The sequence below is a fragment of the Vanessa cardui genome, chromosome 13 (assembly GCF_905220365.1).
Source record: "Vanessa cardui chromosome 13, ilVanCard2.1, whole genome shotgun sequence".
NCBI classification, from domain to species: domain Eukaryota; kingdom Metazoa; phylum Arthropoda; class Insecta; order Lepidoptera; family Nymphalidae; genus Vanessa; species Vanessa cardui.
In genome coordinates this window covers 13,524,459-13,548,911 of record NC_061135.1, presented here as the reverse complement: position 1 = coordinate 13,548,911, position 24,453 = coordinate 13,524,459, and the positions used below count along the sequence as shown (strand labels likewise).

Below are 24,453 nucleotides of genomic sequence, written 5' to 3'. Positions count from 1 at the left end.
ACATCATTATGAGCATGGTAAATAAAAATATATATATTCAATTTTGACATTTTAAAAGGCACATATTTTCAAGGCAGTCGCGCCGAAAAGCTTATATATGGATACATAGCATTAACTATCACTTACGCCCATTCTAAAACCAGTAAAAGTACAATAAAAAAAAAACGATTATAAATCATAAATTGATGAACAACTTTAACATTTTGTGAATTTATTGTTGTTGGGACACAGTGATAATCCTGTGGTTTATTTTAGTGCAATAATAAATCAATAAAATAAAATAACTACTTAAAGGATTTTTATTACATAATAATTAACAATTAACTTGTCACAGATTATAAATGTTTTATTAGGTCGTATTTTTATTACAAAAACATTTATTACAAATAAGTTACTTTTTATCACACTTAGCTGGAATTGGACATTCATAAATATTTATCGACTTGTCTTTCGACACTGAAAATAATTTATTACTGCTTGCATTAAACTTGAGATCGCATACCTGGAACAAGACCAGAAGGTTATTGAAAAAATTATGTAATAAAGATATATAGATTCGTAATGTCAGCTTTATGTATTAACGGTGCTATTTTTTTATATTTGAAAAATCAAATCTGTACAATGAACCATTCTGGCGATTTCTTTTCCCCTTAAAACATGTTTTTAAGAAACCTTTAGGGCCTCGGAGATATTTTAGACGATTATCATCGGCTCATTGTGATGCCTGGAAATTTTGGACCCCTGCCTTATCCAGAAGGGTCACCCCCGCTAAGGCATTGGCATTGTAACAACTATTAACAAAGCCTTACATCGCCAATATCAAACTTACCTAGCAACACTGGCTTGATAGAACAGGGTATTACCAATTACTTCTACTTTTATAAAATATAGTTAGTAATAATTCAAATTTAAACTCACTGTTTCGTTGTGTTCTTGAAACGTCTTCAACACTTTCAGTTCCTTCACGAGGGCGATGGTCACGCAACCGTCGGCCGTGGCGACGGCGACCCGCGATCCGTCGCCAGAGAAACAAACGCTTAAAACCCACGCATCGAGTTTCAAACTGCATTGATGGTTTTCATTCGCGCTGTGAAAGACACGTTCATTATTTTTAACCGACTTCAAAAAGGAGGAGGCTATCAATTCATCTGTGTTTTTTTAAATAATAATTGTAACTACATTATATAATAGTAAATGAACTTTTAAGTAGTCTAAAATTTTTCATTTTACTAAGGGGAACACTAAAAATATAAAACTGTAATTTTAAGTTGAAATATAATTAGAATGTAATGTAGGTACAAATAAATTTTGACGACCTCCCTGGTCGAGTGGTGTGTACACCGGTTTTCATGGATCCGCCACTCCGAGGTTCCGGGTTCGATTCCCGGCCGAGTCGATGTAGATTACCATAAGTTTTCTATGTTGTCTTGGGTCTGGGTGTTTGTGGTACCTTCGTTACTTCTGATTTCCATAACACAAGTGCTTAAGCTACTTACATTGGGATCAGAGTAATGTATGTGATGTTGTCTCATATTTATTTATTTTTTTAATTTAACAATTAATGTATACTTAATACATGTGTTGCGACCAACTCGTTTAATTTTATTAGCCTTTTAATTAACAGCCTAGCCTTTTTATTGAATAATGTTTTTTTTTTTTATGTAATAGGTTGGCGGACGAGCATATGGGCCACCTGATGGAAAGTGGTCACCATCACCCATAGACAATGAAACTGTAAGATATATTACCTTACATCGTCAATGTGCCACCAACCTTGGGAACTAAGATGCTATGTCCCTTGTGCCTGTAGTTACACTGGCTCACTCACCCTTCAAACCGGAACACAATAATACTGAGTACTGTTATTTGGCGGTAGAATAACTGATGAGTGGGTGGTACCTACCCAGACGGGCTTGCACAAAGCCCTACCACCAAGTAAATGTTCAGTAAAAAAGGCTATAATCTTCATCATTTTCCGTTCATGGAAGTTTCGTTTATACAGTAATTTACTTTAGACGCTTCTAAAGTATCGGAAGCTCAATAATCGTTTTCAAATTTTTTAATTATTTGTACTCGTATGTAAAGTATTCGCATTTACATAAACCACTAGAAACATAGCTCGATTCAAAGCCACTTCACTGTGTAGTTTAGGTACATGAATAAAATAGATTTCTTTTTATTTCATTTGATTTTATTTATGAGAAAACTCGTTTCTGGTGTGTCTTACTGTTGTCCCATTGTACTAAGCGTATGGGAAGAATATTACACGATCTACATATAGGTATTTCCAACAAAGCTGACGAGTCACTGTTGAGATTTTATACCGTCGAAATCAGGTCAGGAGGTCAAAGTAGTTTTGTTTGCGCACGTGTTAGAAATAGCATATATTGTTTTATAACTAAAGAGGTTCGCCCGGAATTGATTCTAAGTGACAAGGTACTTTTTTTTATGAAACTAGCAGAACCGGCGATTCTGTAGCTACATCATACGTTTATATGATGTAAAATCCTTCTAGTCTAAAAATCTCAACAACAACAACAACAACAGCCTGTAAATTCCTACTGCTTGGCTAAAGGCCTGTTCTCCCTTTGAGGAGAAGGTTTGGAACATATTCCACCACGCTGTTCCAATGTGGGTTGGTGGAATGCACATGTGGCAGAATTTCTATGAAATTTGTCACATGCAGGTTTCCTCACGATGTTTTCCTTCACCGCTGAGCACGAGATGAATTATAAAGACAAATTAAGCGCATGAGTCAGCGGTGCTTGCCTGGGTTTGAACCCGCAATCATCGGTTAAGATGCACGCGTTCTAACCACTGGGCCATCTCGACTCTCTAAAAATCTCACATGTCAAAATATTCAAAGCTATTGAGTGATGCGCGTTCAAAAAAACTAACATCGATATATTTACAGATATAGATTATACTCACACATCATAAATTTTAACAAATCCGTCGTTAGAACCGGTGACCAACAGCTTTGAATTGGGCGAAAAGTCTATACTTCTGACTGTCTGTGTGTGCGCATTAAACGTGTGTGACAGCTTTCCTTGAGACACATCGAACACATACACGGTTCCATCCACGGAACCACACGCCACACTTTTACCATCAATACTCTATAAAACACGATAAAATATATAAATGGACATAATGACAATAAAAAAAATGAATAGAAATCTATTAAAGTTATAATGTTACAAGATTGCTGTTAGATATCAGTGTATTTTCCTTCTTTTTTCTTTGTTTTTAATTTTGTTATGAGTCAAAGATGAAATGTTAACCAGATACCTAGTTAGATTTGGTTCCATTTTCAAATAATCTTATTGCTTTGTGCTAAGTTTAGTTGGGAGTTTAGTATAAGCTCAAGATATAAATTAAAAAAAAAATAAGGCGAAGAAAAACAGAAAAAATGGACAGCAAACTGATTCTATAATAATGACATATAAGTAAACAGTTCATAAAATGACAGCTATAATTAGTTAAAATAATTAATAATTATTGTGACTATAAAAAAACCTGCATATCATATTAATAAATGACTATCATACATAGCTTTTATTATTATTTTGCATTTTACAAAAAGCAGATTTAAATAGTTTTGATTTTAAATTAATTTTCATTCTTACCCAAGCGACAGTCAAAGCGAATTTCCCTCTCGAATCCAACACTTTGTCTACTGTGTTGGTGACTATATTGTATACGATAAGCTTGCCACTTTGACTGCCAGACACAATGTGCGTACCATCCGGTGAAAATGATACATTCCAAACATCTGTTGCATTTGTTTTTATTTCATTTATCTTGTTTCCACTTGTCAATTCCCAGATCATTAATGTTGAATCTAATGATGCTGATGCTATTACTAATAACAAAATATGTAAAAAATATTAAATTAGTTTTTATACTTATTTTTATAAAGTCAAAAATATTCCATCTTGAAATAAAAATGAGGTTATGTATTTGGCTTTATAATACACGCTCTTGGTCAAGATAACTTTAAAAAATTATGTATGACCAAAGCTTGTTTAGGTAATATAGCAACTTACTATGTCCATCTGGACTAACAGCAACAGATACAACAGCCATACAGTGGCCCTCTAATGTGTGAAGAAGGTCTAGTCTGTTATTTTTGTAACACCACACTTTCACAAGACTATCAAGCCCTCCTGTGACTAAGTATTCTTCTGAGGAATTTCTATAAAATAATTATACATTATTGCATTAAATGATATATTATTGCATTCATAACAACAATTGTATTTAATACATGTATATTTTATCAATAGTTTTATCACTTTCCCCAGATTTGTAAAATTATTTAGGGAAATTATTAGCAAGTTAGCCCCAAATAAATAAAAAAAATATTTTTCTTTCTTATACCACTCTAACTAGTTAGTGTAGCTATCTCTGTTACTCTCCTAATAAATATGTCATCCTTCACAGACTGACTCTCTTCCTCTGTTCTCATCACCAAACATATCTGACTGAACTTTATCTTAAATAACACACTTTCATCTATCATACTGATGGTAGATTTATAAATTTAAGATAAACTCGGAGTTAAGTTCTTATAGTAAGCACAAAAATTTATGGTAAGGTTTTCTATAAATAATATATATAGTATTTCCAGAATAATTAATGAGCTTATTACGTACGTATCGTCTTTCGTCCTAACACTCGTGACGAAACAGCAATAAATGGGATCATCGTGGGCATTTTCTTTTTTATTTAAAAGTGAATACTGAAAGTGTAAAATTAGTTATTAATAAGCATATGGAATACTATATTCTTTATACTGTATATTATTACTTACAGCAGCTGCAGCTGGCATTATTGCCTAATAGAATTTACAATATAAGATTGATATAATACTTAGTTTAGCCGGTGAACTAAATTAATAAAAAGGTAAACAAGTGTGTAATTCCAGAAATCCAATAGTTTGACAATGACAGCCGACGAGCTAAACATCCACAGCTGATTTTGACAGACTACAGATTAGGACATGAAATTCTGTACACGATGGCATAGAAGAAAAAGTAATCGTTCTGAGCATTATTTTTTTTAAAACAAATAAACGAAACATTTTTTTCAGGATCTCAAAGCTCGAAACAAAATTAAGTCAATCAATTAAATTAAATCAATTTGCCAACTTTTACACAATTTAGGATGTTTCGCGTTGATCAAAAATGTGAATGTTGTTGTTTACGATTGATATGATTATAATATCGTATCTTACAAAAGTATTACATTTAAAATACCATATTTAAACAATATAATTATACTAACAAAATACCGAATATAATAGTAATTTTATGTTGTATAGTTGTATTGCTATGGAAAAGAAATACTTAAAGTTTTTCATATACTTTTTATTTTACAAATACCTATTATAAAGGACAGTCATAAATATTCAAGCTTTTATCTTCAGATATTGATATAATTTTATTACTTTCTGCATTAAATTTCACACCCCAAACCTGTAAGAGAAAAATAATTAATAATAATTGTATTAATATTACAAATATTACAATTTTACATATAATAAAGCTGAATAAATGTACCTGATCAGTATGCTCTTTAAAAACATGTTGGCATTGCATACTATCCAAGTCCCATACTCTAACAGTTCTGTCGGAGCTTCCAGATACAAATCTCTTACCATCTGGTGAAAATGCAACTGAGAGCACCCATGAGGCATGCCCAGATAATGTTCCAGCCAAGTTTGCATGAACACTAAAAAGATAAACGAATATAATACATGAATTCTAATTTCACAATCAAATTTCAATTTTACCAATTTCCTAAAAAATAGACTTTTACGATACATAAACAATTTTATGCTTCTATAAAACAAATAATATTTTATGACAAAGTTTTAAGAATATAAAGATGTTTCATACATCAACATAAGAAGTCAAAAATACAGCACCTAATCTCAGTAGTTAGTAACATTAGAGATAAATACCATACACAAGAGTAATAAATAAACTTATTAGACTTTAAATTGATTCAATGCATTGATCAATCTTTGATATTCATGATGGTTATTTAAAAATTGAAATTTTAATTACTGAAGCTGTAGAGCTGCAGAACGATGGAAATAAAGTATAAGCAGTAAAGATTTGTGTTGATATATCATCAAACAGTTTGTAGTGTGTACTATGTCTGATCTGCTAGCAAATCACATGGGATATATTAATCTAAGGACTGTTATAATCTTCTAATTTTTGGTTGGAATAAGCTATCATTGTAGTAAAGAAAAAATTATCTTACACATCATAGAGCTTCATGTGTCCATCATCAGACGCAGTCAACAATAACTGAGAGTCAGGAGAGAAACACAAGCTTCTTATTGGCATAGCATGTCCTTCGAGAGTGTGCACAAGCTTACCCTGTGCTACATCAAATATATTGATAATACCATCCAATGCACCACTTGCAATGTATTTACCATCAGGACTCTATAAAAATAAATTATAATTATAATAGTTATTATATATACTTCAATATTATTTATCTATTTTAACCTTATTTTTCACTGGACAGAAGATTTTTCCATCAATGGGACTGGTAACTTTAAAACTAAATTTCTGGTAATTTATATTATATTATAAATGTATTTGCATTAATTAATTTAAAAAAATGTTTTTTAACTTAACCTTTAAGGATTGGGCCAATTTGTTTCAATTAATTTATGATATTGTTTAAGCATATAAGACAAATATAGAAAATGTTAATCTATCTATGTATGTATTAACAAATTTCAGACAAATAAACTTACATATGCCACACTAAGTGTAAACTTTCCTCTTGTGTCTAATGTCTGTTCATGCTTGCCGCTCTCAACTCCAAATATTAACACTTTACCGGCATTACTGCCTGAGATTACATGTTTACCATCTGGGGAGAAGTCCAGTGTCCATACATCCATAGTTCCTGTCTCCATTGTCTTTAACTTTTCTCCTGATGCAATGTCCCATAGAATTAGGGAAGAGTCTTGAGAACTACTAGCTAGAGCTGAAATCATTGAATGAAGTTAATGAATCGGAAAAAGGCCACAGTGGTGTGCACTTGAAGAGGCCTATGTCCAGCAGTGGACAAAAGCGGGCTGATGATGATGATGATGAATATATTGGGTTGATTGATTGATGGTTGTGATTTTTGCACTAGTTCCATTACACTAGAAGCTGTATATCAATGCCTATAACACACATCCATCATTTTTACACCAAACAGCCATCATATTTACAGCAATACCTGGCATTATTGTGTTCCAGTTTGAAGGATGATTCAGCCTGTATAATAACACAAGGACACAAGTACCTTAGGCAAACACAAGGTATAAAAATCTTAGTTCCCAATATTGATGGTGCATTAACTATTTAAGGGAAGTTATTTTTAGTTATTGTATACTTATATTGTAGTGGGTTGTGGTCACCACTTGATCAATAAAGAATCAAGTGTATCATACACTATTATTATCAAATTTTATAATTTATTACTGTAACATAGAATATTTCTTACTTTTTCCATCAGGACTTACAACAACAGATATTAAGCCGAGGGAATGGCCTTCTAATTGATGTTTAACTTCCAATTTTCCATTATCTAGTTGCCATATCTTGATAATGTCATCAAGACCCCCAGTGATGATGTAGTTATCTGGTGGCTCTTGGGAATGGTTTGAATCTCTGAAAAAATTGCAACAGTTAAAGAAAAGTTTAAAATATTTTTTAATTAATTAATCTCCATATATGTGTTGTTTGTTTCATTGTTATGATTAACATTAGTATGATTTTTCTATGTCTTAAGATTCATCAAAACTTGTTTCTTATTAGACCTCATTCATTCTCCTCATATTTTAATATGAACATGTGAATTTTCTATTAATTAAAAAACCTTTTATTCAATTTTTTTAGTAAGCATATTATTTATTATAATTTAACTAGTACAATATTTAAATTGAACTAAAAAGACGAAGAGGCAAAAAAGACTTAATGAAGGAGCATAAGGAGTTTATAATTAGTTTAAAAAACCTTACTGTGAGTTTTCAACATTTTCTGGATTTTCGGTAACTTCTTTCGCTTTTTCATGACAAATTTGACTCCAACAACAGCACCATATGGCATCTTCATGAGCATTTTCTTTTTTTAACTGTAAATAGTACTGAAAGAAAACATAGAACGTGATAAACATTGATAAATTTCGACATTATAATGACTTATATTCTATAAATTATTTACCAGCGTCGTTATAGACATAGTAGCGGATTAGTTTAGTGTAAATTCTACAGTGAATATCCTTATAATAATAACATTAATTCTAAATTAAAGTTAGCCGCAAGCCCTATTCAATTATTATTAGCAATATGACATTGACAGTGACAATTGATCATTGATATTAACTTTTACTTTTTATTTCCTTTTCTCTTGAAATGGGCATAGGCCAAAGTATGTATAATATTGTTTCACCCAAACTAATCATTAATTAACTCATAAACAGGTCATATACAACGATTGTCATGTTTATGAAGAAATACCTAACATAGTTCGTTGATAATTACTTTTTTATTTAATCATAGAGTAAAGTATATTATAGAGGATCATATTTATGTTTAATGAATCTGTGGCAATTTATGAAATATCAAATATGGTTGAGTTGCGTCACCTGTGACGCAGTACGTACCTTCTTATAATTTTGTGATACGATTTATATATTTTAAGTTCTTGCCAAAGAATATTCAATATAATGAATATTTCAACGAATATGAAATACATACATCATTAAGACAACATTGATTGCGTTAAATCGTTCGCTTCCGTGAAATAGTTTACTTCTTACTTCGTTAGTGATATATTGACTCTCAACTTATATCAAACATGGCTATGTCAAAATCGACAAACACATACAATCGTCAAAATTGGGAAGATGCTGTAAGTTAACATTTCAAATATTAAAGAACCTTTTCAATCATAAAAGACTTTCTATTAATAGTTACTAATTCTAAACATTTTTCGTAGGATTTCCCGATTTTGTGCCAAACATGTCTCGGTGATAACCCCTACATTCGAATGGTAAGTGATATTAATATATAACATGATATAAATTTATAATTATTTAACCGCATATACGTTGATCTAATATTTATGTTTTTCGTTCACAGACAAAGGAAAAATATGGTAAAGAGTGTAAAATTTGTGTTCGTCCATTCACTGTGTTCCGTTGGTGTCCCGGAGCGAGAATGCGTTTCAAGAAAACCGAAATTTGTCAAACGTGCTCCAAATTGAAGAATGTTTGTCAGACCTGTCTCCTAGATCTTGAATATGGGCTGCCAATTCAGGTTCGAGATGCCGCCCTTAAAGTACAGGATGATTTACCTCGCAATGAGGTTAATAAAGAATATTATATACAGAATTTAGATAGCCAAATGTCTAAGTTTGATCCAACTCAGCCTAGCAATTCAGCATTGAAATCAAAGGGTGCCTCAGACCTTCTATTACGATTAGCGAGGACTGCACCCTACTATAAGAGGAATAGGCCTCATGTATGTTCATTTTGGGTAAAAGGCGAGTGCCGAAGAGGTGAAGAGTGTCCATATAGACACGAGAAGCCTACTGATCCTGATGACCCATTGGCCGACCAAAACATCAAGGACAGGTATAGTTGAACGATTTGTCTTCACAAAATATGTTTCTATGGCCTAGTTTTGTAAGAGCCAAATATTAGGTATTTGCCAAAACTTGATCGAAACACCTAATTCTAATGTGCTTGTGAAAGCCTACTTGATTAAAGTATATTTTATTTTATTGATATTGTGTTGCTGATGGTGTTTGCATTATAAATACCATCAACAGTAGGCAAAAAGCCAGTGAACAACTCTATTATTTTTTAGTCAAAAGTATGTGAGAAATTACTCTTGAAAGGAGTTCTTAATATTGAAGCTTTTAGAACCAAGCTATGGTTTTATATATTTAGTAGTCATATCATAACAAGTCATGTAAATCAATATATGTTCACAGATACTATGGTGTCAATGATCCTGTGGCTGAGAAGTTGATGCGTAGAGCGGCTGCTATGCCAGCCCTTCCTCCCCCTGAGGACAGAACAGTAACCACACTGTATATTGGTAACCTCCCAGAGAATATTGTTGAGGAAGAGTTGAGAGGACATTTTTACCAATATGGCGAGATAAGGTAAATATTCTTATATCTGTAATGTTTATCTATTGTTTGTCTACTTTACACAAAAACCTTATTTATTTGTAAATAGGTAACAACAAACAAATCTATAGCTGAGATTTACAATTTTTTTTACATTTATATATGTATATTAATTTATTTTAGTTTAGAAATAGTAATGATACCTTATTAAGAGATTTTTGTAAATATCAAAAAGATTACTAAGAAGAAGACGAAGGTGTTCAATGTTTGACTGTAGCGACTATATTTAATAATTTTCAATTGTTTTTGTCTTATTAACTTGGAATCAAATATTATACATATACAATTATTTTAATTTTGAAGATATTTTAATCTTATATGTGAAGTTGTTTAATATAGTTATTAAAAGAACTTAATATAATTATTTTGACTTCATCCAGATCCCTGACATTAGTACCAAGAGCTCAATGTGCATTTGTGCAATACACAACCCGCAGTGCGGCTGAACACGCTGCAGAGAAAACCTTCAACAGACTAGTTATTGCTGGGAAAAGACTTACTATAAAGTGGGGTAAATCACAAGGTATGTATATTTTAATTTTAAAATACATATATAAATCAATCTTAAGAAATGAAATAAAACTAGCTATAACGGATTTGAATCGCTTGAAATTGATATAATATACGCGATTCAAATCCGTTAAAGCTAGTTTTATATCAATGTGTAATCGCGAAAATTTAAGATAACAATCTTAAGAAATTAAGAGGTAACAGCTGTTAATATTTCATTATGAAAACAGGTCGGCAAGGTACCAATGAGAAGAGTGAGCCACCACCACCACTGGAACCTGTTCCTGGTTTACCGGGGACCCTGCCACCACCACCTGCTTTTCTACATCCATTCCCACCGCAGGTATGATAACTATTTTACTCTAACCAAAATATTTTATATTTTAAATTAACTTTACATACTTTCTAGGCAAAATAGTTCAATATGGGTTCAGTACCATGAGTAAATCTTAGTGTAAAGTAAAGTAAAGTAACAGCCTGTTCATTTCCCACTGCTGAGATAAGGCCTCCTCTTCCATTAAGGAGAAGGTTTGGAACGTATCTCAGCTCATCATCAATCTTAGTGTGACGCACTACTAATTATCTCGTGTGTGATCCGCAGATGCCGCCGCCGCCCAGCCGGCCTAACGATTTCTTCAACCTGCACTACGCGGGTGGTTGGGGCGCTTGGGGCGCTCCGCCCCCGCCAGCGCTGCACTACCCGAGTCAGGACCCCGCACGCCTGGGTGCGCACGCGCACGCCTCTCAACCACAGACCTAGTCCCCACACCTGTACATCACTTGCACGGACACGGACTAAACATTCTCACCAGCTTATCGACTGTACGATGCAGATGTGTTTGTGTTGTCGACCTTGGAAACGATCTTTAATAATTCGGCAATAATTAAACAAAAATATAATATTTAAGTTTGTATAATTAAATTTGAGGATTTTTACATAAAGTAAATGTACGTATGTGGAAACTGAAAAATCTGACTGTATTTTGAATATTTGGTGTTATTCAAATTTAATATTTGAATGTTAATAATAAAATATAGTTAAGCTTAGTGTTAATTATGGTTAAAGTGTTGTTTAAGAAATAAAATTGCTGAGTTAGATCAAAATTTTTTACTTTGTTTTTTTTTTTTGTGTAATCACATGGCTTATTTCTTATAAAATTTTTATTATCGTAGTTTCTAAATTTATAACAAATTAATACAAAAAGCTAGAGCTGGCACTTTACTTTGAGGTAGGGCTTTGAGTAAGCCTGTCTGAGTAGACACTGCCCAGTCATGATATTATATTCAATCAAGAGTTGTTAGTATTGTTGTGTGCTGGTTTAAACGGCGAGTCAGCCAGTTTAACAACATGCAGAAATGACATATCATTTTAGTTCCCCTGTGTCGTAAGGAATGATTAATTTTATTTTACGTCATTAAGGGGCCTATTAGCCCATCCGTCTACTTATAAAGAGGAGACCACTGCCATCTTCATTCTTTTAGAATCTAAAAGAATGAAGATGGCAGCATCTAAAATTTAGATGATACCCCAATAGATTTTTTTTACAAATACATATATGAATTTTTTTACTGATCCATTCTGGGATTTGACCCCATTTTCAGATACTAGGTCAATTTATGGCATGAATAAATAAGATTGTAATTTTTTCTTATATAATATACCTAATTAAAGATATTTATATTTTTTTTTCTTATTGTGATTCCAGAATATATATACTTTTTAATTTTTTTTAATTTTGAATCAATAATCTGGAAGATTTTTTTAAGTAACATGTTTAAGGCATTCATCGAAGTAATTAAAAGACATATTATTTAGTCTTAGAATGTTCTTCCATAAAATATACATATAAAAAGCGTTGGTTGTTATGCAGTATTTTTAAAATAAAAAAAATATATTTTCATAATTATCGACTTTTCCGATTCATTTTAAAATAATGTGTATTAGACGGAAGATTATTAGTCAGGTGTGTCTGTTAATTAATATCAATTTAATTTTCTAAAATCTTGATTTAAGTGTTAGCAGAAAGTATATTTTGAATTTATGAACATGGCAACACTCGCCACACAATACAAACCTAATTTAAATAAATAAAACAGCAATTCTGAAACTATATTTAATATTAATCATAAGTTTATAACATGACTTAATCGTTACAAAACAGTTAAACATTTATTTAATTCTATGCCTTCGCTTACCGTTATCTGGGTAAGGACGGTCTCAATAATTTACATTATACTAGGCCCAGATACATAGATACCTACATAGCCGTATCCGTTCATAGGATACAATAGATAGATAGATAGATAGTGTTATAGATAATCGTTTCGAGCTGTTATCGTGCTCGATTCCCAAAACTGTTAAGATAAAAAATCGTATCTTAACATTAGTCATGTGACTAGTTTGGTTAATTTATTATCTTATACTATTTTATACATAGATATAAACGCTATAATCGAAGTCTTGTGCATCTAATATCGTAACACGGGGCAAGAGGGAATCACACATGAAACATCAAAAAATTAAGTATACGGACCGATTACAATTCTTATATATTTTTAATAAATTCACATTTAACACATGCTACATTTGAAAATCGAATACGATTAAAAACATTTAAATTTCGAAGGGCTATTAAAATATTTACACTCGCCCATGCAAAATGGAATGTAAATTATTTAATTTCACTATTTATCTGTGAATAGATTAAAAAAACAAATTAAACCTTACGGAAATTACCAAATTTCTTGCGAGCTAAGAAAAATTAAATAATGATTTTTAAAAATAATAGTGTTATTAGTATATTTTTCAGTGTTGACATATTGTCCCTATCTATGGTTATAGCAATTTATTTTTTCTAGATTATTATTATTTTAGTAACAGGGTGCAGCGGTGCTATGAATACAATATATACGAAATGTAAGGCGTCTGTAAGCTCATGTGGTTAAAACTAGAATAAACTAAACTATATTATGATGTAATCGAGCCGCTGTAGGAGACCGCATTGACAGTGTTTGATACACTATTATGAATCAAAGGAAACATAAAAGTTGTCAACTTTGCTTATGAATATTATAAGTTTAATCTTGTTTAAGGTTTTCCATGTACCAACTAGCATTCAATTTAATATTATGATTCACATAATTTAAGATGTTGCCATTGCCAAATTCGAAAAAAAAATAGATAATGCGTTTTCCTACAGAAGCTTTGTAAGGAAGGCGTTATGGAAAATAAGTATACGTTACGACATTTTGCAGCTAATATTAACGATATTTAAATTAAGAACGAATATGTTTTTAAAATACTTAGCTAAAGTAAGGGTGATGCCTGTACGGATTATTCCATTAGAACTTTAAACAGAATACTACATTATAAATGAACGATTATAAATAAAACATAATTAGTAAATCAATAAGTTGCACAGCCATTCGACTTTGTGGCCGTATTTGTAAAATGCGCTCGTAATACACCTAAAATAAATTAACATTATTAATATATGTGGCTGTTGCTTATACATGAAAATATAAAATTTGTAAAAGATATTTTTTATTGCTGTTTTTTTTTTATTTATAAACAAACATAGATTTACATTTGTTAGCACTTTCCATTAAACACTTAAAACATAATAAATAATAATTTCATAAAAGTATTTTCAAATAAGTTGCACAGATAACGAATTATTTTTAAAGATTAATGATAACAATTTAAAGAGAACAAGCAATTTAATTGTTTAATGAAGACTTTATAATATTAAATAATTTAAAATCTCAGCATTGAAGAAAATATTTTTTTGAATACTATGATATACTAAAAAGCGCTTTTCATTATGTCGAGTACGTCATTATTATGTCTCCTCCACACGGGTGACGTTGTTTAATAATTGTCACTGTTATACCTGAAATACAAAATACGTTTGCTATAGAATTCAATAAATTATTATAAAATATAATGCTTTTATCTATTTAATTTAATGTATACTGATTTTTCATGCGATGCAAGCATTACTGGGTGAAAACCGTTACCCACGTGAGTGTGCAAAACAAAGACAAAATGTTTAAATAAGTATTATAGAAATAGAAATACAGTGAAACCTGGTTAAGTGAAACTTCAAGGGACCTGCAATGTTGTTTCACTTAAAGTGGAATACCACTAAACCAGTGTCCCAGATACCCAGGTATAAATAAATACCTGTCTCAGATATACAGGTGCGCTTTGACATTTTGCAAATATGGCCATGCTTGTCTTTATGGAAAGCAAAACTAAAACTAGGAGTCATTGATACCTCAAATTACATACATAGTTATGTGGGGATTTTGCCGGTAGAAAAAGAATAAGTTAGTATAAATACAAAACAATGTTATAAGATAACATTGTTACAGAAGTTTATGCATATAAAAAGCAATTGCAGGCTCCTTTATAGAGGTTATTGTAATGATAAAACAAAATAACAAATCCCAGTTATAGATGTTTGTTTCGTCCCACTAACAGAGGTAACTCAATGGCAATGTAATGGGACCGCAGCATGAGTTGCAGTTATGGAGGTATTTCAGTTATCCAGGTCCAACTTAACCAAGTTTCACCGTATATATGTTATAGCATAGAAACTAGTACGTGCTATTGAATTTTATGTGATCTATAGAATGAAATGGCGGGTTAGATAAAGGAACAATAGTTTTATGCAGACACTTTTGGTGGTAGGCATCAAATATTCTACAAGTAAGCAGGAATCGAGATGGCCCATTGGTAAGAATGCGTGCAACTTAATAGATGATTGCGGGTTCAAACCCAGGCAAGCACCGCTGATTCATGTGCTTAATTTGTCTTTATAATTCATCTCGTGCATCTCAAGGAAAACATCGTGAGGAAACCTGCATGTGACAAAATTCATAGATTCTGCCACATGTGTATTCCACCAACACGCATTGGAACAGCGTGGTGGGATATGTTCCAAACCTTCTCCTTATAGGGAGAGGAGGTCTTTAGCCCAGCAGTGGGAATTTACAGGCTGTTGTAAGCAGGAATTGTTTTTATGATTGTGTCTTTTTTTTTTTATTTAAAATACAACATCCACAGGCTCGCAGATGCCCGTGCCTTTTTTTACCTTTTATATTCAATTACATTTTGGCGTTTTATATTTATACTAAACATCAGCAGATCTTCGCTGGATTTCATTCGTCTTCTTGGGAGACGTGGCCCACACTGATTTTTTTTTTATTTTGTATTAAATAATATATACAACAACAACAACATTAACAACCTGTAAATTCCCACTGCTGGGCTAAAGGCCTCCTCTCCTTTTGAGGAGAAAGTTTGGAACTTATTCCACCACGCTGTTCCAATGCGGGTTGGTGGAATACACATGTGGCAGAATTTCTATGAAATTTGTCACATGCAGGTTTCCTCACTATGTTTTCCTTCACCGCTGAGCACGAGATGAATTATAAAGACAAATTAAGCACATGAATCAGCGGTGCTTGCCTGGGTTTGAACCCGTAATCATCGGTTAAGATGCACGCGTTCTAACCACTGGACCATCTCGACTCAAATAATATTTACTAATGTATAATAAATAATATATAAACTATAATAAACTACAATAAATAATGTATAGCAGTATATGTGTTCGTATTACTAATACTTTATGATAGTCTTTATTGTTTTACATTAGATTTATATTTTACATAGTCTAACTGATTTTAAGTATTTTAAGCACATAGTCTATAAGTTTTTTAAATAAGCATGCAGTGTTTATCTATAATTAGTTGTACAATTGCGTTTGATATTTTATTTTAATTGTACCTATAGTAAGTTTTATATTGTAACAACTGTTGATAAACCTAAATAAATAAATAAATAAATAGTGTCACAGAGTGTGCGTGCCTGCGGGCTAGTAGCGGTTGGCGGAGGCGATCTGCGCGTTGACGGCGGCGGCGGCGGCGCTGGAGGCGGCCGTCTGCACGTGCTGGTTGCGCAGGATCTCCGTCGTGAACTCCGCCTGCGCCTTCGCCAGCGACGCGCCCGTCGAGCGGTAGATGCGGTGCACCTGCGCGGGGGGGGGTGATATATATACTATAAGCCGAACTTATTGCGGGTAGTTGGCGTACCTTCCTACACGTATAAAAACGACCGCTCGATAGACTGCAGGTCACTTTCTCATCAGTCGTCGGTCGGTAAGGGTGTCGGTACGGTGTTTACTTATGTGTTTGTCGTATTTGAAATTAAAACTTAAGATTATTTTTAAATAAATTGCCTATTTAGGTTGTTTCAATTGCTTTTTTCCAAATTATTTTTCCTTCTGATTGCTAAAAATATTAATTAAAATAATTGTATTAACTAACATGATTGTATTTTTTTAAATGTTGAAAAAGAGTAACCACTAATTTTCTTGCCGGTTCTTCTCAGTACAATTACTTTCCGAATCAGTGGTACCTTCACTTAATAGTTAAATGACGATTCAAAAGTGGTTGTAAAAGCCCACTTGATTGAAGCTTTAGATATTTAATCTGTTTCAATTGCACAAAAGGTGGAAACCCCCTTGGGTATGTATTTAGGACTACGTCCAATTGCGTTATTACAATATATTTACAACAATATTGGCAATATAAAATATTGCTCATTTCAATACCAGAGATATTCATAGTAAAAACAGGTCAATCATATACACAAATTTCTAACACAGTCAATAAATCTATTTGCTTTAAAAATTGCTCAGATATTTGTAACATTTCACATAGTACGTAAAACTTTTTTTTTTAAATAAAAGTAAAATAAAACTTTAATAAAAAAGAGATTTTACAAATTTCATTAAATTGTAATTTTGCTGACATTACATTACATTTTATCTGAATATTACTAAAGAGTATCTACTGGAATTCTTGTTGGTCTTGTAAAATACATACCTTCTTGTCTACGTTAATAATGTATATTTTGATTTGATATGTAAACTACGTAGGTGTAACGTGTAACAAACAAGTGTTGCCAGTCACTCATCCATAATAGTTTTAGGCCATAATAGTTATATGTTTTATCCATAATAGTTATAGTAAATCATAAAAATATGATACGTGAACAGAGTATTGCAATTGATAATTTTCAATTTCACAGACAGACTGCAAGTATATTAGTTTACATAGCTACCTTCGTGATGAGCATGACGTCAGCTACGACGGCCGTGATGAAACCGATGGTGACGATCAAAGTCACAATCCCGACACCGATATTCTCTCTGAACACAGCGATGCTCGTAATCAGTCCACTGTGAATATAATTGTTTCATGTTTTTAACTTTACTCATTACACTAATGTAATAAATTCAAAACTTTGGATCATATGTTAGAATAATAATTTTATTATGATCATGTTTTATTGTTTTAATGTATTAAAGTATTATCAGCATAAATAATTCGATTTAAATAGTTGTTACAATTTACGTTGATTGTCAACATCCGGTTTTGACTAAACTAAATTGTTTTTTTTTTTTTTTTTTTTTTTTTTAAATAAATCAAAACCGGATGTTGCTACAGTCGGAGGAGGGGCGTGTAAACATTAAATACTAGGAGTAAGCCTAGAAATGGTCATTTCTTACTTTAATCGTCGAAGTGGAAGGATTCTTTAGAAGAGATAAAGTATTGATTGTGAGGAGAATTTTTGTATTGTACCAACAGATACATTAAAAGTTTGTTAATCAATAAGCTATTTGACTGGTTTTTAAAATCCATTTTATATTATTTAGTAGAAGTTAAGGAACTCAGTAAAAGTTGTGTTTTTTATTTCTAGTACATATTTGCCGAAAAATATCATATTAAAATTAATTATTTAAATAGCGCGTAAAAACGCTACTTGGACAATACGGCGCTGCAATGGGGTCGGTGACGTCACTTTCCTGTATTTTAATCTGTGGTACATATAGTAGAAAAGCAAAATGACTTCATCATAAGCCCGGCCAATCAGGAACGTTTTGTGTCACGTGACAAACGTTTAAAAATTTTAATTTTTATTCATGGGTTTTTGAATAAATGGAGTATTATTGTCAAGTTTCGTTAGTAACTTAACCATTTTTAAACTTTTATATTTCGCATTGTCAAATAGCCTAGTGCACCTGAACAGCTAAACAGATTTGAATATTATTTTTCACAGAGTTAGGTTATCATCTGGAGTAGCAAAACACCTACAATCTTCCCCTATTCTTGTCACAAGTGAGCGAAGTCCTATTGAAGGTATATAAAAGGGTAGGAGGGATTTCAGAACAATTTCGAACTTTCATTTATAATATTTTTGGTATTATTTATAATAGGGATATAATATAAGTATTAGTTACTAGTATAAATATTTGCTCCTCAATTTAATCATAAGATTGTGGACAACAGAATACTGCAGTGGTATATAGCAACACTATAGCACCAATCAAGTTCCTTTATCAGTCTTAGAAACTCACCAACAAATCAAAAAGTAGTAGTAAAGTAACAATCTGTAAATTTCCCACTACTAGGATAAGGTATCTTTCATTAAGGAGAGGGTTTGGAACATATTTCAAGACGCTGTTCCAATACGGTTTGGTGGAATGCACATGTGGCAGAATTTCGATGAAATTAGACACATGCATTTCCTCACGATGTTTACCTTCACCGCCGAGCACGAGATGAATTATAAACACAAATTAAGCACATATATATAGTGGTGCTTGACTGGGTTTGAAACCGTAATCATCGGTTAAGATGCACGCGTTCTAACCACTGGGCCATCTCAGCTCCTCAATCAAGGAGAGAAAGCATAAAATATGTATGTACTATTATATATTAAACTCTAAATTATTCAACGTGTTAAATAAATTCACTCACCAAGAGCCTCCGCCGCTGAATCCGATAGACTGCACCAGTGTTATGATGATTTGGAAGAGGAATATGAAGAAGAAGACCATGAAATTGAAGGAGGAGTCGCTCCTAAACGCCTTGTAGATCGGTCTGTACCAGCAGATGAAGCTGAACGGAGTCAGCAGCACGAAGTACAGTATGGACAGACCGAAGACCGTAAAGCCCTGGCCGGCGAAGAGTAAAGACAGCCCACCGATTATATTCAACGCCAGGACCAGAGCGTGGACTGAAACAATACGATTTTCTGTATAAGATTAACATACATGATTTTTATTTATTTTTAATTAACATACATTATTTTTATTTATTTATTTATTTTTGTACGGTAGATATATTTATAATATTTGTGTATTTAGATGTAGTATAAGTATAATAATTTAATATATATGTATTTATTCTATTATGTATATTTATGTACGCGTAATATATATTATATTAATATTGTTTCTTTTATATAATGTTACTAAGAGTATCTAATGTTGCACTATTTATACCTGCTATATAACACTATCTCTTACAGCTGTGGGTTGGCTGGAAGAAATTTCTTTTAGAAATAAGCCCGCCATTGTAAACAAAAATTTCATGTTTAAAACTTCTATGTAAAATTTCTCAGTGCAATAAAGAGTATACAACAACAACAACAACAGCCTGAAATTTCTCACTGCTGGGTTCAAAAATTTCCAAACATTCTTCTCAAGAGAGAACCTTTGAGAAGAATGTTTGGAATTTATTCCACCACACTGTTCCAATGCCGGTTGGTGGAATACGTATGTGGTAGAATTTCTACGTAATTAGACACATGCAGGTTTCTTCAGGATGTTTTTCTTCAGCACTGAGCACGAGATGAATTGTAAACACAAATTAAGCACATGAATATTCAGTGGTGCTTACGTGGATTCGAACCCGCAATCATCGGTTAAGATGCACGCGTTCTAACGACTGGGCTGTCTCAACTGTTAAATTAACATGGTTATTTGTAATACTACATTTAAAACATGTTTTTTTTATTTTTATTTGGTGGAGCTCGATATTTCGGCATTATCTACAAGTGTCTTCTTCACAAAACTCGTATAACCCTTTTTAAATAATTGTTGTAATAAGATATTAATTTCTTATCTTATCTTCTTATTAGTATAGTAGACGTAAATCTATAATTCATCTCATGCTGAAGTAAAACATTAAAAACAGTGATTAATATGAGATTAGTGTCGGATAATTTTCGAACCGAAATTTTCACTTAATATAATTGTTAAATGACGATTCAAAAGTGATTGTAAAAGTCTACTCAAATAAAGTATATTTTGACTTTGATATGAATCGAACACAAGACATATTACCAAACGGAAATGGAGAGGTGTCGTGAAAAAAATTGACACATTCAAACTGAGAGGAGTATAAACAGGCTGTTAATTTCTATTTCACGAAACCAACTGAATAACAGCCTATGTGAACACACGTGGATGATAATCTATGTATATATCAACGTAACCAATCCTTTTTCTTTTGATTCATTGCAGCTACGTAGAAGTTTGAAACTTCACTAAAGAAAGGGTAGGCGTTTGACAATATGTGATTTTACCCTCACATTAATAAGTGAAGTTGAATAAATACATGTAATTAACCCCATCATGTATAATAGTCATTAGGATGGTATTGATTTTGATACAAATCCGTTAATCACGTAAATGGTGGATTACATAATATTTAATCTTGTAGAATGACTATTCAAAGGTTGTAAGAGCCACTTGAATAAATGAATACTATATTAGCTTTGACATCTTTAATACAGGTTATTTATAAACAAGTTTAGATTAATCCGAGCTTACAACTTTGTATTTAAATTATTTAAGCCTTTAACCATCGAATCTAAGAGAAATCACTTTTTCGAACAGAAAACTGTATCCTCTTTTTTCACTATTTTTTTTAATAATATTTGAATAAAAATTGATAATGCAAATTACATACTAAATATATTTCACTAGCTATGCCCGCGCCCTTGTACGCGCTTGAATTTAACAAAAAAAAAAAAAAAAAATATATATATATATATATATATTGTAGCCTAAGTTACTCCTTATTATATCAGTCATCTGCCAATGAAAGTCCCGTCAAAACAGTCCAGCCATTCCAGAGATTAGCCGGAACAAAAAGACAGACAGAAAGACAAATATTGTATAAAATATTTTGGTATGTGCACCTTGTATACATACATATGCATTGAATAAAAACGGGGTATTTTGATATTACAAACAGACACTCCAATTTTATTATATGTATAGATCAACAAACTTACACATCCAAAGATGATACAAATGTCGGACAATCCTTTGGAACTCCAACGGTATATCCACATTGATGTCCTGGTAGAAACATGGCTGAATGGGGCAGAAGGCGGGGAGAGGCGGCCAATTATTTCTTCTACCAGCCGAGCCCGCTCTGAGTTCAGCTTCACGCCTGGCCAACTCTTCAGCTTTGCGTTCTAGTTCTTCCTGCCGTCTCTGTAGTTCAATTTCAATCGGTATCATAATTTAAACACTATTTCTTTAAGAATAGTCACATAAAAAAAAACATTATACTACTAAACTGAGGTCCATAAATAAATACATAGGATGCTGTTCTTAGGCTCAAAAGGGAAGTAATTCCCACACATAAAGTTAATTCATACAGACTAGCTATTCAATGCAACTTCATCTACGTCAAAACATTTCTAGTAAATTACATTATTTACGTGTCAAAAACCAGGCCAATTGTATATAATTTCGTTAAGAATAATTATCTGTGGTTATGTCGTAATGATGTAAAAAAAGAATTATTCCTTCAGTTGATTTTTTTTCATACAATCTAAGACAAACAAGACGGCAACACTGGTCGATCTTTGTGACATATTTCTTAAATCATCAAGATAGTGTTAACATATAAGGTCACTGAATAATTTACTAATCAAATGTTTGCCTTTCAATCATGTTTTCAGTTTAAAAAAATATATTCCAAATTTAAAATAAGAAGGCAGATAAGAAAATGTGCCATCTCAGTCTTTGAGCCTGTATTTAGTCACTCACTCATTCTTTGAACTTAAACATTATAATAAGTGTTGAAAGGTGATAGAATATCTGATGAATGAATGATATAAATACGCATAACTAATCAATCACAGTAAGCCAAGCTAAATTTACGTATATATTGCATATTATTAATTTTTAATAGTGAGTACTCTATTTATATTTTGTCTGTTTATATTTTGAAATATTAACAAAGACAAACAGACTGGCTATAGATAAGAGACCCAAGGAAGTACTAAATAATACTCTTATCAAGCAATTCATCAACTATGACTAATAGTGATAAATATTACCTTTAGCTCCTTCAGTGCGAGTTTGGAAAAGCAAAAGTGTATTAATAGCATGCATAACTATAATTTTTGTATCTATAAATCAACTAGTAGCTATTTCATTATTGCATTTTATTTTAAATCTATTTAAAGGTATAATAATTATATCATTAATTAAATTCAATCATTAATTGCATTTTAATGGATATCTATAATTAATATTTTTAATTTCAACAATAGTGCAAAGTGCTTTTATGTTCTTAAAGTGGTTTTAAATCACTAATTGCTGATTGATTAATAACAAATTAATAAGCTATTGTGTCTGCGTATGTAAAATTTTCAACAACTTACTTGAAAATCAGCTGTTGTGAAATTTTGTGGTGGATTTTGACTCTGTTGTGGTTGATTTGATCTCGTATACTGACCGCCGATGGGTGGTGAGACCGCTTGCATTATCGCGGGTTGTGTTGGCTGTTGGGAGGGCTATAAATATTAAAATAACAAGTTAACTGGACTTAGGAACTAACTAGGTAGCGACTTTTATTTAACAATGATAATATATTTATGAATATTTTAAGAAATATGTATCATGCATATGCATAACACACTCAATGTTATTTCAATGTTAAATATTATCTTTTATGAGCTGGTTTTAATTTTAGAATACTCTATATTATATATTAAGAATTAAGATCAATTGGGACAAAATGGAGTAATATTAAAGAATAAATAATATCTATTATATATTTACTTCTCAAACCGGTTGATAACGTCTTTGAAGACTATCTATTAATTCGGTGGTATTATCAACCCACTAATATACAATAAATGACTAATATACACAGTTTACCGTAGCCTGATTTGCATTTTGTTGTCCGTCAAAGGGATTGTAGTCGTCCAGACCCTGAGTCGCATTGTTTGTACTTCTAGCCACTTGCTGCACCGATGGATCCTGATATAAATAATCGTATAATATTGTATCAAAACAAGATATAACATGATCAAATTTTCATTTTTATCAACCCACTCACCGCAAAGGGATTGTCTATGGCAGGATCACTAAATGGATTATCCTCGAACTTCGACATTTCTTATATTGTATTACGCCACTTTATATAATTATATTGTTTAATAAGCACAAAAGAAATACTTGACTACTATATTTTTAACATAAAGAATGATTATATACAATCAATCCATACGATTGACAGATTGACGATGGTGACGAGGTGACATTGTAACATTTGATGTTGCTAGCTATATCTATTTCTACCGCAAAATTGTAAGTCGCCTCTAAGTTATACTTATTACTATTAATTAATTTATTATTTTCTGATTCAATACATACGAATTGCATGAGAATTATTAATTATTTTATAAACAATACTAAATTTGAACAATAATAAAGTTTGCGTTTCAAACTAGTGTTTTAATATAGTATAATTTAAATTAATGTAGAGCACATAGAAATGATATATTAATATGAACTTTGTCACAAACAAAACTTAAAATAAATAGTATGTA

At 31.8% G+C, this 24,453-nt stretch overlaps 4 protein-coding genes across 5 annotated transcripts; 1 reads left to right on the top strand and 3 right to left on the bottom strand.

Annotated features, from left to right (window-relative positions):
- Positions 1-295: 295 nt before the first annotated feature.
- LOC124534658 (WD repeat-containing protein 61-like) lies at positions 296-4,946 on the bottom strand. The gene is made up of 7 exons (XM_047110633.1): positions 4,817-4,946; positions 4,659-4,744; positions 4,050-4,198; positions 3,630-3,865; positions 2,932-3,119; positions 919-1,087; positions 296-502 (listed from the first exon to the last, which is right to left on the bottom strand). The coding sequence occupies exons 1-7, from the start codon at positions 4,832-4,834 to the stop codon at positions 392-394; spliced, it is 957 nt and encodes a 318-aa protein (XP_046966589.1). The 5' UTR covers positions 4,835-4,946; the 3' UTR covers positions 296-391.
- A 410-nt stretch (positions 4,947-5,356) lies between these two features.
- On the bottom strand, positions 5,357-8,407 carry LOC124534652 (WD repeat-containing protein 61-like). The gene is made up of 7 exons (XM_047110614.1): positions 8,247-8,407; positions 8,045-8,169; positions 7,528-7,694; positions 6,785-7,020; positions 6,277-6,464; positions 5,565-5,736; positions 5,357-5,480 (listed from the first exon to the last, which is right to left on the bottom strand). The coding sequence occupies exons 1-7, from the start codon at positions 8,262-8,264 to the stop codon at positions 5,391-5,393; spliced, it is 996 nt and encodes a 331-aa protein (XP_046966570.1). The 5' UTR covers positions 8,265-8,407; the 3' UTR covers positions 5,357-5,390.
- Positions 8,408-8,660: 253 nt separating this feature from the next.
- On the top strand, positions 8,661-11,835 carry LOC124534795 (pre-mRNA-splicing factor RBM22). Its single transcript, XM_047110810.1, has 7 exons — positions 8,661-8,936; positions 9,024-9,077; positions 9,167-9,660; positions 10,023-10,196; positions 10,604-10,746; positions 10,964-11,076; positions 11,335-11,835. Exons 1-7 carry the CDS (start codon positions 8,883-8,885, stop codon positions 11,491-11,493), a joined length of 1,191 nt encoding a protein of 396 aa, XP_046966766.1. The 5' UTR covers positions 8,661-8,882; the 3' UTR covers positions 11,494-11,835.
- Positions 11,836-12,833: 998 nt separating this feature from the next.
- Positions 12,834-24,186, bottom strand: LOC124534654 (secretory carrier-associated membrane protein 1). 2 transcript variants are annotated; one of them, XM_047110616.1, is made up of 8 exons: positions 23,961-24,186; positions 23,780-23,881; positions 23,281-23,412; positions 21,895-22,099; positions 19,569-19,827; positions 17,869-17,986; positions 16,612-16,774; positions 12,834-14,626 (listed from the first exon to the last, which is right to left on the bottom strand). In XM_047110616.1, exons 1-7 carry the CDS (start codon positions 24,015-24,017, stop codon positions 16,619-16,621), a joined length of 1,029 nt encoding a protein of 342 aa, XP_046966572.1. In that variant the 5' UTR covers positions 24,018-24,186; the 3' UTR covers positions 12,834-14,626; positions 16,612-16,618. The 2 variants fall into 2 exon arrangements, with proteins under 2 accessions (XP_046966572.1, XP_046966573.1); XM_047110617.1 differs by having other exon boundaries at positions 23,281-23,400.
- Between the last annotated feature and the right edge of the window lie 267 nt (positions 24,187-24,453).